The sequence below is a fragment of the Pinus tabuliformis genome, chromosome 8 (genome assembly GCF_031772625.1).
Source record: "Pinus tabuliformis cultivar Carrire ecotype Pingquan chromosome 8, CPIR1, whole genome shotgun sequence".
Classification (NCBI taxonomy): Eukaryota; Viridiplantae; Streptophyta; class Pinopsida; order Pinales; family Pinaceae; genus Pinus; species Pinus tabuliformis.
In genome coordinates, this window is record NC_142294.1 from 1,898,078,577 (window position 1) to 1,898,098,044 (window position 19,468).

A 19,468-nucleotide genomic window follows, 5' to 3' on the forward strand; every position below is an offset into this window, starting at 1 on the left:
CACCTCAGAGAACCCTTTGGCCACACATCTAGCATTGTGTTTCTCGACACTCCCATCTACTGCTTGCTTTACCTTGTAAAGCCATTTGGAACCCACCACTGACTTGTATGCTAGTCTTGGGACCACTTATCAAACATTATTTCTGATAATGGAGTCATACTCATCTACCATGGAATCAACCCATACACGCTGGTACACTACTTCCTCAAATGAGGATGGCTCAATCTCTACAATATCTCTCATCATAGCGATGTAACCAGTGTACCAATCTGGTGACCTCCTCTACCTCCGTTGTGATGTGGGTGCTCCCACATTCTATATAGTATCATGCATCAACATGGAATATTCTCTAGTGTGCTTCCTTTCATCTCTGGAAGTCTCTACATGTGGATACTCCACATCATCATGAGGTTCTTCCTTTGGAGCTAAAATATCCTCATCTACATGTAACTGGAAGCTCCCTCTCGAGGGAACATCTCATGGTCTTCACTTCATCAAAATTCACATATCTATGAAGCAATGCCATCTTATGAGATGGAAGGTGAAACAAATAGTTGTGAGGTGTATCCATGTACCCCATAAATATGCCCAACTCAGCTTTTGGCTCTATATTTTTTCTTGTATCCTTGTTACCATGATAGCAAACTGGTGAACCAAAGATTTTGAAGTGTGCCACAACTGGTTTCTTACCTGAAAAAACTTCTTCTAGTGTACTCATCCTGAGAATCCGATGAGGACTCATGCTCTTCACATATACAGTTATGTTGTATGCTTTAGCCCACAAGTGCAATGGTAGGCCCTGGTCATGTAACATTGCTTGTGTAGCTCCCATAATAATTATTTTCTTCCTTTCATCCACTCCATTCTTTTGTGCGTTATAGGGTGTTATTAACTCTCATCAAATGCATTATGATGCATATAAGTTCTTGAATTCATTTGTAAAGGTTTTTCACCTGAACCCGGTCCACTTCACTTGTCTTGTGGCTATGTGACGAAGGAAAGCCTTTCCTTTGCTAAATATTACATTTTACCCACGGTCTTCCAACATAGAAACTAAATCTAAATTCTTCTTCAAACCCAGAAAATACATGACATCTTTTAATATGAGAGGAGAACTAGAATCCCTCTAAAAAGTAATAGTAGATATGTCAGTCATGCTATACCTTACATCATCTCCCATCTCGGTGTGCAATTGGAGGTCCTCCTCCTTGAAGTCACTGAAAAATTATTTGTTTCCCGTCATATGGAATGAGGCTAAAATATGCAGATACCACACACTGCCTATCACTAATGTCACCATGCATGCAATGAGGGTTAAATCCAACTCAAATTGTGAAGCAAGAGCTTCATCTGCGACTCTTCGTGAGGGCTTCTTATCATCCTTCTTATGTGGACACTTTGTGGCATAGTGTCTTAGCTCATGACAATGAAAACATTTAATCTTCGACAAGTCCTTCTTGCTACCCTGACTCGATTCTCCTTTGGATTGGAATTTATTTCCTTTCCATTTCTTTGCCTTTCTAGCTAAGGCACAATTCTCCTCATCATCATGCTTGGATGAGGTTCCATCTTTACTGCTCTGCCTTATCTCTTCTTTCACCAAGTCAGACCACAAATGCTCCCACTTTAGTAGATGATCCCTCCCATTTACTGAATCCTGGTAGATGTGCCAGTTCTTGGGAAGGCCTAGAAGTGCTAGAATGATCATATCATCTTCAGAAACCGTAATACCAACCAACAGTCCCAAGCTCATCGCAAAATTGGGTGAACCTGCACAAATATTATGGTATTCTGTCACCCTTCTCCATCTTGATCTTTCAAAGCTTGTCCTTTAGTGCCAGATTCCTATGGTCGTTGTTGTTCTAAAACAAGTCGATCGAGGCTTGCCACATTGCATATGGTGTATCCTTCTCGTGGAGGTTTTAGACAATATGATCTTGAACTCCTTCTAGTATGATCCTTGTCACCTTTGCAACACATTTCTTCCACTCTACTAGATCTTTAGCATCTATTGAGGCTTAGGAATATATTTCTCTATGAATTCCTTCGCTCATTGTCTTCCAACAGTGCCTCCATCCCGTGCTTCCAATGAATCAAATTTGAACTACCCTCAAGGGCATATTCGAGTCTTAATCAGTAGAATGACATCCTACTGGCTCTGAAGAATGATCCTGCAAATTTGATTTCACCTGCAAAGAGAAACTCATATTCTCCTCTTCTAGTGTGATTTTTTCCCTGATACCATGCATAAATTCCTTGTAGATTCAAACTGCTAATTGTAATTTATTAAAACAATAGAAATTAATCTACTCTACTCATAAATGGAAACAATTAATCGATTGAGAAATCATGAAGCATATAAGAGAAAGAATTCAATCAACACATTACACAATGATTTCCTCAAGAAAGCCACAACTAAGAACACCTTCTATCCTTATATTGCATCTGTTAGAAAATATAAGAAGATTACAATGTTGTGCTCAAGCTCGAGCAACCTCTACACTATCTCTATATGTGCCATTGCTTCTTAGACAAGTCTACAACAATAGTTAAGCAATTTTTGGCTTGCCCAAATCCTTATTTCCTTGCATTGTTTCCATGGGAATTAGCCCCCTATTAATTGGGGAAATTCCTCAATTCGAATTGCGCAATCAATCGTAGGCTTTCCTCTGACTGCATGCAACACCTGTGAAATTTGGATGACTATACAACTGATAGTACATTTCCCTTGAACTTCAATCTCAACTGGGTAACTCTCAGATCTGACACGAATGAGTTATTTATGAGTGAATCATCAGTTAACTGATTGAACATATGAAGCTGAACCCCACTGTTTGACCTCCTACTAGTTCCTCCATCAGTAGGAACTAGTTTAACTGACTTTAACTTAGTTAAACTGAATTAATTAATTACAACTCAAAATAAACTCAATCAGGGCTCCTATAAAGTAGGAGACACTATACATGACTCTAGTTAGATCCTCAACTTGAATTAACTAATCAAACTAAGCGAAATTAAATTAGTTAACTTGTACAAGTTGTCTTGTGATGTGGAATTACAATTTTATTCCTAATTTAATTCAAGGAAAAATTAAATCAGGGTTTTTCTTGTTGCATTTTCAACATTCAGTGCTATACTCAAATGAAGCACTAGTGCTATTCCTTTTTTGAAATGCCCTGATGCATACATAACATGATGCACCATGATATGGTTTTCAATTTAAAAAATGGCATTGTGCTTCATACATAAGATGCATCAGTGTGTCGGGTACTCAAGCACATCAGAACAGGGTAAAATAAAGAAAAATTGCTTAATGTAAAATTCATTTTTACCATTTGCATCGTTGTAGAGCTCTCAAGCACCGGTGCTAATTTTTCCTCTGTGGAGCACCCTCTCATCTATGATTCCCTTACTTGCCATCCTTCTGTCCATTTCTCATTACATGCCTTTCGAATTTTGTCAAATGGTGATCAAATTTCTTTTTTTGATTATGTGGCAACCATTCCTCCCTGATGACCAAATGTCGACGTAATGTCCATATTTCTCACCAAATTAAACTTTTAGTAGATTAGAATTGAAAACTAATTAAGAAAATTCATTGTTTTTTAATTTTTGTTTTTCTTTTTTGTGTGGTGCATTCGAGAGGTTTGGCCTGTACCATTCACAGTGCAATCTGTAAATTTACAGGGTGCACCAAAAATTGGTTCATAAAATTAATGCACCATAATCTTTTTAATATTATGTGGTCTGTTTGATAAATGGTAATGCACCGAGACTTGAGGTTGCATGACACACTGCTTTCAAAGTTTTAGTTTTACAGGTGGTGTGCAAGGTAACGATCGAAAGCACCTCTAACCAATATGTAAGATCAATGCACCATGAACTTATGCTCGAGGACACATCACCGTAAAAATTATTATTTTTTTCTAGCGGTGCATCTACTAAAAGCAACTACCTGGTGGGTTTATTTTTACCAAACGCATCGCATAATATTAAAAGGTTATATATCAGTGTGTTTGTTAACTTAAACCTTTCAGTGTGGTGAGACAACATAAAATTAACGTACGAATGTGAAATTTTATGTCAATATAGTGCATTGAAAAATAAAAATAAATAATGTTATATATATGTGCAATGAAAGCGGTGCGGCAAGTCGATGTAATTAGTTGTCGATCCCAAAAGTTTAATCTGATTTTATTAATTCATTTTTAAATTTCTTATAATAAGAATAGAATTTTGATCTTCTTACTTGGTTGTTATGATATCTTTATAGCACATTAACTTTCTCTTATTTCATTTTTTCATTGAAATCCAATTTATATTTAAATTTAGTTATAATTGTTCTTTTGATTTATTTATATTCTCAATATAGACCTTTTCATTCATCCTCCAATCGTCAACTTAAACCATCATCTTTAATCCAAGCTTTCTTAATAATTGTGTCATTTAATACTATTTAAAGAAATAGTGGAATATTTTCTCTCCTCATGTTGATTAGATAGTGTTTATATATAAGTACCTAAAATATTAGCAAGGAGTGACAATGGGGTGATGGCAGTGATTTGAATGGACAATTAAGTTATGGTTTCGGGGCAACTTCATAATCTCCACTAGACGGACAGGCGTACATTCCACTTTATCAATGGTCGGATTATTGACACGAGTGCATCCTTTGTTTTATATGGATTCCGACTGTATGCATGCCTGCCTCACATGACCAACATTGTTCATTTCTCATAACAACTTATTATTTGGGGTTTTATATTATGAATCATGGATTATTCTTGGTTCTTGGGTCTAAATGTACTGGTATCTTCTCACTTGGTAGGTGTAGTGAGGTCGTTATGGTTTATGTGGAGGAAGTGAATTACGACATGGTGAACTCCAATAAGGGCTCAATTTTTGTCTCAAATGGTGTAATGGCTAATAACAATGGCCTCCTCACACAGTCTTTTGGGTTTCTGGATGTGGGTGCCAACCAGGTTGAAGGGTTATCATGGGACCCTAGCCACATGGTTTTTGGGGTATTTAGTCTTCTTCCACTTTTTCGTTTATCACACCAGTGTCAACAAGTGTTGGGTTCTTCCCTTCGTCGATGGAGTTTCCCCTTTTGGAGTCAGTAGGGAGTTTTACTCATTCATTTCCTAGTTTTTCAAATTACGGGTATATTGACCTTGCCATGATTCTTATTAGGGGTTTAATGGTGGTGGTTTTTATTTTCCTGGATCAAGCAGTGGTTCCTCCACCTTCTTCTTTCCTCCACAGTTGAAAATTTTAAGTTGTCTTCAGGGTTTCTTCCTAGGGGCATCTTTTAGCCCTATGGATCGTCACATCAAGTGGGAAGTGCCTCAAAGCTTTGCTAGCAAGGCATAGCCTACTGAGGAACCTCTTTTGGTTTGGGACTAGAAGTATTAGCGCATGGGGCTTATGTCAATGAGATTCCAGAGGAATGGGTCGGTTTCAGGTCTTCCTACAAAAATTAAAAATAAATCTTAGGCCCTAAAAGGTGATCTCAACACAATGTCTTATAATATTTGTGTGGGGGGATGATGTTGAAATGGAAAATGCAGTAGAATTGGAAGAGAAATCACTAATGTTCATGCTTGAGGGTATAAATTTAGATTGGTCACCATCCTAGAGTGGCATGACAAGTACATGACACCTGTGGTTTTTGTTGCTCCTGATGTTTTCCTTTTGGCCATGGGTTGGATTCAACTTCCTTTTCAGACAAAGGAAGATGTCGATTGATTTGGGAAGGATGTTTAGCCCATAGAATCCACTCTTATTATCTTCAAATTATGAATTCCTCTCTTCGATGCCTGCAGGGAGTGGATAGATGAAATCCCACTATGGGTGCGATTTATAGGCCTCCCCTCAATTATGTGGTATTCTCAAAGTTTTACAAATTTGGGAAAAGTATTTAGGTGTTTCTTGGATGTTGATTATTCCTTCCTATAGAATTAGGATAAGTTTTTTTCTAGGGATTTGGTTTTCTTGGATTTACACAAAAAATTGCATGCCACTATGAATATAAGAAAGGGGGGAAATCATCTTTAGGGTATTGACTATGAAAGCCTTCCCTTTCACTACAGGAGGTGTTACTAGCTTGGACACGGTGAAAATTTTTAATATCTATTTCAAGGGTTTTCCAAATCAGGGGAATACAACAAAGAAATAGTCAATAGAAGGGGAGGATTTAGGTGCAGCCAGTGGGGAACCCTCTATGGATAGTGCATGGGTGTAGGACACCATGACCTGTGTTTCGGCCGTCTCGAGCTCAATGATTTTGTCCAATTTCAATGGCTTCTACATCAATGATAGCGACAAGGGTTGAACTATCTCATGCGGTTTATTTGGATCCTAGTAATTTAGACCCTCTTTCTCTACAAAATTTACATATTGGTTCTTATTTTACTTCAATGAATATGGGTCCTCCTTGGTCTCGGATTCGATGTCTAGGACAATTTATATACTTGTTATTTTTCCCCTTTTACAAAAACCTCAAATTTTTATGCCTTATGGATCATCAAGTTACTCTTCTCGGCGAGCCTATGTGATCTCAGGTTTCTCTTAAGAGTCAGGTGAGGGAGATATTCTACACAACTTTTTATCTCGTCTTGTGATTTCGGGATCTGGGGGTTAACTTGGTGGGTTGGGTTTGATTCCAACGAAGGAACCTTATCGTAAATGGAGGGGGAGGAAATAAAACATATATATGACCATGGAAAAGGCCAATGTGGAATTAGCTTTGATTCATCAAACTTATATGGATGGGGAACTTAGAGAAATTAAGTCCCTTCAAGGGGTTCCCTTTTAAAGATCTTATCACTTAATTTCCATGGGTTAGCGAGTTCTCCTAAAATATTGGCACTTAAGTGACTGTTCTCATTGGAAATCCCTGATGTGATATTTCTTCAAGAAACCTTTAGGGATGGAGACTATGTGGTAAAAGAATTTAAAGCCCTTATTACCTTCTTGGTAATTTATTACAAGTGATGTTTGGGGTCGTTTTAGCAGTCTTTCCTTGGAAAGGGATTCTCGCAAGATCTAGGCTCATAATTTGTGGAGTGTCCAATTTGGTTTGGGATTGGTGGTATACTCCTCAGATATGGATAAGGTTTTCAACTTTATCAAGTTGTATGGGCCACATGATGATCACGTTTCTTTCTCGAATTTGTTGTATGAGAAGTCTATTTTGAGATATGCAAATCTAATCTTGGGTGGTGACCTAAATTTCCCTTTGGGTGATGTAGAGTCTTAGGGTTCTTGGGTGAGGGGGGATTCCTTGAATGATTTCTTTACCCATAAACCATCAATCCCTCATATAATTGATGTCCCCCCTATGCAATTGGAACCCACCTCAAATAAGCAAAGAGTGGGGGAGGATAAAGTTTCCAAGAGTCATGATTGGTTTTTGGTGGTTAAATCAATTCTTGAGTCCTTTTTACTTATTTGGCTATGCGTTGGTTTAGGCGGGATTTTTTATCATTGCTTCATCTATATAGAGATCCTAGGAATGATTCATAAACCTACTATCATTTTTAAAATGAATTCTCATTGGCTAAAAGATGAGGCATTTACTATGTTAGTTAAGAAAAATTGGATACCTTATGATGGCAGGCTGGATGTTTCTGCTGTAGGGAAATTTTCTGATAATATTGAACATATTAAAGCTATGGTAAAATATTGGGAATTTACTTTGCACAGGAGGGAGGAGGATGATCTGTTAGAGGTTGAACAAAATATTGAGGCATTCTCTAAGCTGGGGTTAGAGGGTTTTTGATTGTAGGAGTCATGTGAGATATATCACAAATTCCTGGAGAGGAGAAAGGATATCTTTGTGTAGAAGGAAGATACTTAGAGGCCTAAAAGTAGATCCATTTGGCTAGACAGTCGCAATGAAAACACAAAATGTTTTCGTGCCTATGCCAAAGGTAGGAAACTATAAAATGAAATCTATGGGATGAAGGATGAGGCGGGGTGTGCAATATCCAACTTTGATGGGCTTGCCAATATGGGTGTCAATCATTTCAGGAGTGTCCTTCAGGAGCCCAATGGTGTAAATATTGTTGACATTATTATGGTGGCGCAATTCTTCCCGTGTTTTATGGGTGAAGATGAGAACTAGGAACTACTAGGGGATGTTTCAAAAGTGGAGCTAAAAGTGGCCTTAGCTAGTTTCCAAAAAGATAAGAGCCCTGGCTCACATGGTTGAGCTACATAATTTTTCACTACTTTTAAAGAGTTTATTGGGTCAGATCTGCTCTAGGTTGTGAATGAGTCGCATTGAGATGGGAAAATCCTTCCTATATTTAGATTTGACTTTCATTGTACTCATCCCAAAGGTTGACAATCCTGCCTCCTTAAATATATGGTCTTCCACTTAAAGTTGAACTATTATCTAAAAGTTGATTGGCACTAGTTATTGGCCAAGCTAGAAAAAGGGCTCACTTGTTGGTACTTTTAGTGGTTATCTCGGGTAGGCATATAGGCTGGTTAAATCTATACTAGAAGTAATACCAATTTATTAGATGTCTTTTGCATGGATTCGTGAGGGTATCGTGGAGAGAGTCTGGAGGTTGTGTTTCAAATTTCTTTGGGAACAGTTAAAGTATCAATTTGTATTTCTTTGGGTTTGCTCGAGTTGGTTGGAACTATTGTAACTCCTTGGGGGTTGGGGCCTCAATAAAAAAAAATTCTTCTCTCAAAATCTCTTGCTGCTAAGAGTGCATGGTGACTTCTACAAAAAACCATGGGTTGAGAATACCATGGGAAAAAACCATAGACTAGAGAATTTTATGTTTTCGATTTTATTAATATTACAAATCTCCCGCATACTAAACTAGAGAGCTCCAAAAAAAATATGTTAAGCACCAACCAATTGATATAAAAACCCATATTAATAAAAAACTTAAATATCTATATTTAGGTGCTCTCCAACTTATTATGGTAGAAATGTTACATAATTTTTAACATTTTGATTAAGTCAAGTTACATAAAAATAAATAAATAAATAAAAATTAAATTACATAAAAAGATTAATGTAATGTAAACATTTTAAATTGAGCATATTAAAATAAAATAAAATAAAAATAAAAATAACCCTATAAAAATAAAATAAAAATCACCTATGATATTGAGAACCCATGGTATTGATCTATGGTTTTCATGTGAAATATATACATTTATTGATTATTGTTTCTATAATAACATTATATAAGTTAGAATGATAATAAACTTTTATATGTATATTTTAGTTAACAATAATTGTATTTATATTTTTATTAATACCAGGTTTTATGTATATATATTTATAGCTATTTAATTTTAATAATATATAGCATTTATAGCGTAATAATTATGTTTTTAAATTTATTTTAAAAAATATGAAATAAAATTAATAGTTTTTTACGTGAGATGTATATAATTATAGCATGTTAGTTTTGGTATCACATGTATGATTTTTGGATACTGAATTAATAACTAGTCATGATAATTTATTGAATATATTTAATTTATATTTTTTAATGGTTTTTGGATATTGAATTAATAATTAATCATGATAATTTATTGAATATGTTTAATCTATATTTTTTAATTAAAATAATTTATCTAATAAGTAAGATATGAAATTATTCATTAAAATACTTACATATGTTTATCATTATATGTAACTAAGTCAACGTTACGAAGAATTCAATTAGTTTTTACTTGTAATGTTGCTATGTATATAATACAAATATTTAACTAATTTAATGGTTTGTAGATATTGAATTAATAATTAATCATGATAATTTATTGAATATGTTTAATCTATATTTTTTAATTAAAATAATTTATCTAAGTAAGATATGAAATTATTCATTAAAATACTTACATATGTTTATCATTATATGTAACTAAGTCAACGTTATGAAGAATTTATTTTTTAATTAAAATAATTTATCTAATAAGTAAGATATGAAATTATTCATTAAAATACTTACATATGTTTATCATTATATGTAACTAAGTCAACGTTATGAAGAATTCAATTAGTTTTTACTTGTAATGTTGCTATGTATATAATACAAATATTTAACTAATTTAATTATTATTAATATTATTGGATGTAATTCTATTATATATTCTATATATTTTTATAAATAAAATGTTTAAAATTTTTAAAATATTAAATTAATAGCAATTTTTTTTTTTTTACTTATAGTTAATTTTCATATTAAAACAAGTGTTACAAGGAGTTTAGTTCTTGCCATTTAAGTGGATGTTATGTATTTTGAGAAATTGCAAATTGATATATGAAGTAGAAAATTTAATTGCTTACTAAGAGATATGAACTTGTATAAATTTTTGGTGGGTAGTGACCACTACTAAGTTCGTTGTAAATTATGGTAAATAGGTTATTTAAGTGAGTATGAGATATTTTTAAGGATTTTAATTATGAAGGTTAATAATGAAAAATCATTGCACAAATAAATATTGCAACTACATCTAGAAATTATGGCAAAAAAATATGACATAAATATTGCAACTACGTCCAAAAATTATGGAAAAAAATCTGAGGCAGTTATCCACATGGAACGAAGCCTATACCTTCAAAATTATGATCCAATCACTTGTTTGAAAAATAAAATTTTCAATAATATTGAAAAATAAATCTTTGTTTTTGAAAATTAAACATTATAATTTGGATTGGTCAATGGTAAACTAATAGTGGTGAGTTTACAAATCTTTTGCTATAAACATACCATCGCAAGGACTATTAAATTGGTGAATAATCATAAAACTAATTCCAATATGAATTATGTAAATTCATATCCACTAACATACATAAATGAGAGATCATCGTTGGCACTGCCCCTGCAGATCCTTCCCTCGGTAACCTCCTGCTACTGAGGCCAACCAGACCATGCAAGCCTCTAAGGAGGGGGATCCCCACTCTTCCATGTAGTCAGGGATTGAAGAAAACGCAGAAGCCTTCACATCTTTGATCGCAGAGGATGGAGATCCAAGGAACAGGCCATCAGTCAATAAATTTGTAAAGAAACTCGAAAGTATCCCAAAGATTTCTCTCGCTCCAACACTTCCAAGAAGACCAGCCATCTCTCTCGCAGAATGTGGACTTGTTGGACAGTTCACAGGGCTATGGCCTTCACCCAAATCAGTGCAAAAGTGGGTGGAAAGAAACTGGAATGCAACCTCACAGGGGAAGATGGCAATACGATTCTATGGAAGGGGATACTACAACTTTCTCTGTGAAACAAAGGAAGACAAAGATATGATATTTAGAAACGGACCTTACTTCATGAACTCCAGAGGTTTATACCTAAAAAGATGGACGCCAGACTTTGATCCAGAGATGGATGTCCCAAACGCTATGCCTGTGTGGGTTAGGCTCCTGCATCTTCCTCTTCACTGCTAAGGAGACAAATCTGTGAATGCTATAGGAAACACAGTGGGAAAATATATTGACATATGTGAGCCAAAAGACAACATGCACGCGTGCGCAAGAATGTGTGTGGAAGTAGAGCTCGGAAAAGGCCTCCCAGAAGCAATAAAGATCAAGGTTGACTAGTGGACACACATTCCGCAGCTGAACTACAAGAAAATACCATTTAAATGAAAGGTATGTCACGAGTATGGTCATTTTGCAAATAGGTGTCTTAAAAAAGTAGAGCATGAAAATGTAGAAGAGCAAGAACCTACATGGGAACAAGTGAAAAGGAAAAAACCTACCAATAAGCAGACAACATCAAATATGTATCAGTCCCAAGAAGCAAATGAAACAACCTCCCAACCTCCAACGAAGGTTACTCCTCCAGATCACATAACTCCTAATCCTTTTAAGCCATTATAAGACTCCTTTGATCCACCCTCTCCCTAATCCCCTCCCTCAAACCCTACCTCTTTAGCTCTGATATCCACCCCCAACCCTATATCCTCCCTACCTCCTCCCTCAGTGGACCGCATTCTAACTAGAAACAAAGCCAAAGAAATCCCCCAAGCCTGGGATCAGCAAAAGAAAGTGGGAAGGAAATCCAATAATGAAATCTGAGATGAGGCAGCAGTTAAGGAAATGGCCCTAGGAAAGCAACAACCAATGGATTCATTCCTTGGGAAACAAACAGGAAGTCATGAAAAAACTCAGCAAAGAGGAAAGGGAGGATCACACCAACACAACAATAAATAATGATAGTGGTCTCTTGGAATTGTCACAGCCTTGGCACCTCCTTTAAATTCAATGCAGCTAGAGACATTTTAGTCAAGGAACAACCAGACATATACATGATCCAAGAGACCAAAATAAACAAGCAAGAAAATCAAAAAATGATTCAAAAACTAAAAAATTATGAAGAAATAGTGTTAGAAGCCACAGGAGCATCAGGAGGAATCAACACCATTTGGGATAAAGAAAATGGGAACTAATGACCCAAAAAATCAGCAGACACTGAATTCGAACAGAGTTGAGGAATCTCAAAACAAAAGAACAGTATAGCATTTTAAATGTGTATTCTCCAAATCATTATAGAGAGAAAGAGCAATGTTGGAAATCAATTAAAGAAGAAATAGCAAAGAGACAAAGTGGGCACTTAATCCTGGGAGGAGACTTAAATCTGATAAGGAATACATAAGAAAAATTTGGTGGAATCTTCCACAATGATCCATCAAGAGAAGCTCTTTGAAGGAATAATAGAAGAACACAAATTAATAGACATTCCGCCAAGCAATGGAAAATACACTTGGAACAACAAAAGAATTGGAAAAAACAACATAAAAGAATATTATTCATGAAAGCATAGCAGTGGCTTACACTCTTGTGAAAAATAAATTTGTTCACAACTTAGCTTCAGATCATAAGCTGGGGGTGCTAACCTTGGGGAAACTAGAAAATCAAAGACCCCTTCCCTTCAGATATAATTCAATTTGGGACAGTAAGGAGGATTTTAACAGACAAATAAAGGACAGCTGGAAACAAAGTGTCACAGGATCTCCCCAGTATGTTTGGGAAACTAAGCTAAAGAACGTAAGGATACACCTAAAAAATTGGGCAAGAGAAAATGTTCTCCGGGACAAAGCCAGGAAATTCGAATTGCAAAAAAAAAATGGATAACCTTTGCAAGGAAAAAGAGAACAAGGAAGAAAGTAAGCAAGATCATATACAAGAAAAGGAAATATATCTGGAAATATATAAGAAAAATAGGCAAGAAGAAGAGGAAAGCAGACTGAAATCAAGATGCCTCTGGCTAAAATCCGGAGACAAAAATACAACCTTCTTTCATAATACAATGAAAATAAGGAGGTCAAAAAATCATATTGAACAGATTCAAGTAAATGGTCAAGAAATAAAAGGAGTTGAAGCAGTAAAAAACGCAGCCCATAAACACTTTAAAGAACTCCTCTCAACAAGTGACCAGCAAGCAGCTAATGAAGAAATTTTGCAGCATATAACAAAAAAATTAAGCGACCAGAAAAAGAGGGAATTAGACAAAGAAATTACTTAGGAAGAAGTCAGAGAAGTTGTGTGGAATCTCCATCCTGACAAGGCACCAAGTCCATATGGGTTGACAATGGCCTTTTACAGACAATGTTGAGAAATGATCAAAATAGACCTAATGAGAATGCTCAAAAATGCTTTCCAGAAGAAAAATATTGGACGAGATACTAAATCCTCCTTCCTAGCCCTCATTCCCAAAGAATCCAATCCTACAACTTTTAACAAATATAGGCCAATATCCCTTTGCAACTTGTCTTATAAGATACTTACCAAAATCCTAGCTAACAGAATGAAAAAACTACTTCGAGAAATAATTTCAGAAAAAGGAAGATTTGTCCCCAAGAGGCAAATCACAGACAATGTGATAATTGTACAGGAGGCTATCCACAGTAGTATCCAAAGAAAGGAGAGAGGAATGATTGTTAAGTTAGATATGGCTAATGATTTTGATAGAGTTAACCATAACTTTCTTGCAGCAACTCTCAAAAGGTTTGGATTTTCAACAAATTTCATAGAGATTCTCTAGGCATGTATATCAAATCCTTGGATAGCTCCTTTAATCAATGGTTGACCCAGTAAATTTTTCCAAAGCACACGAGGGCTGAGGTAAAGTTGTCCACTTCACTTATCTTGGGCAAAAGGAAGTGGTAAAATCAAAAGTCTGGAACAGGCAAGTGGAGAGAATGAGGGGAAAAATTCAGAATTGGGGAGTGATGTGGCTCAACCTGGCAAGAAGAGTGACACTGATTAAAGCACTTCTTTCGGCCTTGCCTATATATCAGTATGCAATCATTATGGCTCTGGAAAGCGCCCACAAGCAAATGGAACTGATAATTAGAAGCTTCCTTTGACAAGGAGGAAAACAAGATAATAAAAAATTTAGCCTTGTTAAATGGGAGCAAGTTACTCTTCCCTATGAAAAAGGAGGTATAGCAATAAGACTACCATGACTAATGAACATTGCTCTAGGGACAAAAATTATCTGGAGAATGATAAATGGGAATGGCCACTGGTGGGAAGAAGTACTAACAATGAAGTACTTGAATTGTCATAGAACAAAGTTGTTCATTGATATTATTCCAGACAGGCCATGCACTCAAATCTAGAAATTGGTTAAAAGGATAATTCCTCTTATTAGAGATCAAATATCCAAAAATCCAGGGAATGGCAAAACAATTTCTATCTGGGAGGATAGAATAATGGGGAAAACCCCCTTAAATCAGCAACAAAATTTAAGGGTTCTTTAGAGATGGATGGAAGAGCAAAGTTTTAACACACTTTATTCTTTTTCGGATTGGGATCAGAATAACTGGGTTAGATGGAAAAAGTTGGCTACTCCACCAAGACTAAAAATTCAGTGGGAAACTTTAAAAGTCCATTTCGCTGGGGCAACGCCCATCAACATAGAAGAGTAGGATGACTTTGTTTGGGACCCAAATGGAGGGGATTATATAGTGAAATCGGGGTAAAACCTCCTCCAAAAACCTCACAATCAAAATGATTAGAATCTTTGGAAGGCAGCTTGGAATTCAAAGAGTCTGCCCAAAATTAAATTCTTCACCTGGACCCTTCTCAAAGGTACAATTCTTACCTTTGAAAATTAAAAAAAAAAAAGGAATACAAGGGCCCTCAAAATGTGTCATGTGTGAAAAGGAGGAAGAAACTATCCAACACCTCTTTGTTAACTATATGGTGGCGAGAGAGTGTTGGAAACAGGCAACCAGTCCTTTGGAAATAAACATAAATCCAACAATTCAGTTGACAATTCTTCATAAAAACTAGGATAAAAGCTACCCATATACAAAGAAAAAAATGCAACAATAAAAAGGATATGGAAATGTCTCCCTTCAATCCTATATTGGAAGATTTGGTTAGCCCGAAACAAATGCATTTTCAGATAACAAAAGCCAAATCTAGGCAAGATCTTAGCAAAAACTTGGAGCCAAGTTGCAGAGATAATCAGTACAAATGGAATCTCAAAAATGGACCATAATAATTTACAACAAGAAGAGAAAGACTGGTGCAGTAAAGAAATGTTAGAAAACAAAGCAAAAGCAACAGCTATAGCAAATAATAAAGAATTCCACACAAACAAGAATTGGAAATTAAGATTGGAGGACAAAGAATTTGCAGGATGGATAAAAGAACAGAAGAGACACATTCTCTTTTTTGATGGAGCTGCAAAAAATAACCCAGGCAAAGCAGGGGTAGGAGGAGTTATACTAGACCCAAATGGACAAAAAATAATAAGCTATGAATGGAGCCTGGGAGAAATGACAAACAACAGGGCTGAAGCATACAACCTTCTCTTAGGCACAAGGATTTTAAACAAAAACACATTCAAGAACCCTATAATAATATCGGACTCTGTTATCATAAAAGCCGCTCTGGATGCCAATAGGGATTTCAGAAGCATAGCCATCAATAAAATATATCAAAGTATCAAAGAAAGTTTTGAAAGTCCAGGAAATATAACCTTAAAGCACGTCCTGAGAAACCAAAATAAGGATGCTGATAGCCATGCCAACGAAGCAATTGACAGACCAGTTGGGATAGTCAAAGAGAACAATGAAGTTTATGAAGAAAGTATCCCTCGACCCCCTCTCCTAGTATGAAGATCGAGAATGTATACCACGACCCACATGTATCTGTGTAGGCTCCCAAGCGACCCGAGACAGATTAGCAATCAACAGCAGCAGGTTTCTTCACAACAGAGACCAATAATTCAGGACCAGAAACCACAAATCAATGAAGAAATGCCGCAAAGTAAGAGTGAGGTGACAGATGAAGAATCATCGGACAGGTACCGTAGGATTCTGGAGATCAATGGCCGAGGATTGACTTTAGCTGCAGCAGATGAGGATCTTGGAAATACCATCGCAGCCGTCAATGGTGGCAGATCAACGAACATTAGGAAATTTCTTGCATGAGAGTTAGACAATAAGAAAAGGCGGGATTTTAAGCCGGAATGGTATTTCGGGCAGAGTTTCAGCAGTAAGTGGTTTCGGGAGGGAACCACTCAATTCTACTCATTAATGGACACGTATCACGAGGGCAGAGTGAGAATACCACCTTTTTCGGGCGTGTAATCTTCGCGCGATTTGCCCACCTGAAATACTTGCCAACCATTGGATCTATCACGTGTGGATCGACAGAGGTAGTGTGACGTGCAAGTTGTTTGACCGGTCAGATCTGACGGAGGATTTTCTACCATGGAGATCGAGTCATATAAAGGTAAGCTTTGAAAATCGCACCAAGGTTTTGGGAAAGCGGAAATCGTTATTTACCGTATGTTGTGTATATTCCGACTTTTCGAGGATAATGGTTTTGGCTTTATCCACCTTTTCAAAGGTTAAGTGTAGGTTTGGTCTCTGCGCGAGGCTTTTGGAGTTCAAGTCTTTTTTTTGGAAAGTTACCCCACATCTCAGAACCACGATACCAGAGCTTTAGTTATGAAGTTTTTGGATTGAGGGCGGCAAAAGTAGCTATGGGGACTGTGCTCCCATTTATGCACTACTTTTGAACCTGACCTCCTCTGATTGTACAAGGAACTAGCTTCCTTTCCCTCTTTTTTTTTTGCAATATATAAAAAGTAACTCACTGTGTTTAAAAAAAAAAAAACCGTAGATAAAAGAAAAATTACATCTTAAAAAAATCAAATTTAACCTTATTTTAACTTAATATAGATATGAACTTTATATTTTATAACTTAATATAGACATGAACTTTATATTTTATTCATATGATTGGATAAGATATGATAGTGGTAGAGTAAATTTATTGGATAAGGTATGATAGTGGTAGAGTAAATTTATTTTGCAATCTTGTGTGTTGTTTTTAGTATTATAAGATATTTGTTGGGTTTTTAAATACACAATATAACAATGAAAGAGTAGATCTAGTTAATGAAAGAGTAGATTTATTTATTTATTGCCTTAACTTGATGGTAAGACCTTCCTTCCGACAAGATAGAGCGTCCACCTCCGATAGGGAATTGTACTATTTTTTTTTATGTTCTATATGGAGTCGTTGGATCAATTTAACAAAAGGAAACAATTTTCAAAAGAAAAATATTTTCAATAATATTAACATTAGTTATAATTTTTCAAGCTATATAATAATTAGCCACTTAGAACTCATAAATATTACAATCATGAAACTATATTTCTTTTTAAAGAATGGGAGGGGCTAGTTCACAGAAGAAGTGATATAGGGCCCTCTTTTATATATATATATATACATATCAGACAAGTTGACCACTGTCACATCAAATCGATCCCATCAACTGGAACATTCGCAATGGAACAGCATAGGCTACAACGCAGCAACACAATGGAGGTTTGAATGTGGGCGGGGTGCGAGTAGCCGACTGCCCCGCACCGCTGAGCCGTGCACTCATGTGCAACCACGAAACTATATTTCATATATTATTATTTTTACACAATATCACATAGTAAATTGGGCATTTAAATCAGTTGAGTATATTAGCGACAATCTATCTCAACAACACATTAATTTAAGATACATTTAATGTCATAAGGTTAGTTGATGACAAAGAAATCAATCTATTGATTTTAGACTAGATATCAATTTTTATTCTTATTTCTATGTCAATTTGAATATCAATATATGTTTTTTATTATTTTAATTCTATGTCAATTTAATAAATGATAAGAATGAATATAAAAATCAATAGTATATAATATATAATGTATATTGTATGTATATTGAAATGTATATGTATGAATGTAGAATATAAAAATCAATACACATTAATTTTATTTCAATTTTAATTTTAATTTAAATATTGTTATTGAGTTGATGTGAATTACCAAGATTTGAACTTTAAATCTCATAGTTTACATCATATTTCATATTTCATAACATGGTGATGAATTTTAACTTAAATATCAATTTATTTCTTAATTTTATATTTTATTCTATATAAAAAAATAAAAATGAACCAAAACTAGAAACACAATATGCATTTCTACAACTTTTGCTCAACTCCTTCTACTATTCCATATAAGTAACTATTATTGCAATTTTTTTATTTATATATTAATTTCAATTATTATTATTATTATCTTTTAATTAGCCAATTTTGAAATCTTTCTCCTTCATACTTAATGGTAAAACAGATTTATCTGTAAACACATTCTTCTAACGCTGATATAAAACACAACTATACAATATACTCCACTAATAAATTAATATCAAAAACAGTTCGTTGATATAAAACGCAACTATACAGTATAATCTACCAAAAAATCACTGTTAAAAACCCCCGACTTCATCACTAAGAATATATCAAATAACTATACAACATACAACACCGATAAATCAATATTACCAAACCATTAATATGAGAAATAAATACATTCCTGACAATTGTCAATATTACCAAACTATTAATCTGAGAAATAAATACATTCTTGACAATAACACAATGCATATTTCTCACATTTAATCTTTATGAACATAACCTATAACATTTAAAGACTTTCTAAACTTCATAAAACAATAAAAAGAGATCGACTATGGCGAGCAATGAGAGTGATAAGATGGCTGATATTCGAGTGATGTTTTCTAAATCTAGTTTGCTATTTAGTTTTTTATCATGGTTTTCAAACGAAAGGCTAAGCTTCTTTTCTAAAATGAGCCCATATTGCTTGGCTAAGACGTGGCCAATCATAATGGTTATCTCATATTTATACAGTAAGTTGGGCATTTAGATAGGTTGACTATATTAGCCACAATCTAGTTAGTTGAGTAAATATCTCAACAACACATTTTTTTAGGATACACTCAATGTCACAAGTTTGCTTATAATAATGAAAGCAATCTATTGGTTTTAGACTAGATACCAATTCCTATTTCAATTTTCATATCGATTTCAATATCAAAATAAATATGAAAAAAATGAAAATAAAAATCAACCCATAGTATATAATGTATATTGAAATGAATATA

The 19,468-nt window shown here is 34.9% G+C and overlaps 1 protein-coding gene across 1 annotated transcript; it reads left to right on the forward strand.

Moving 5' to 3' along the window:
* Positions 1-15,528: 15,528 nt before the first annotated feature.
* LOC149243978 (uncharacterized) lies at positions 15,529-16,110 on the forward strand. The gene has a single exon (XM_089371363.1). It carries the CDS (start codon positions 15,529-15,531, stop codon positions 16,108-16,110), a length of 582 nt encoding a protein of 193 aa, XP_089227489.1.
* Positions 16,111-19,468: the final 3,358 nt, after the last annotated feature.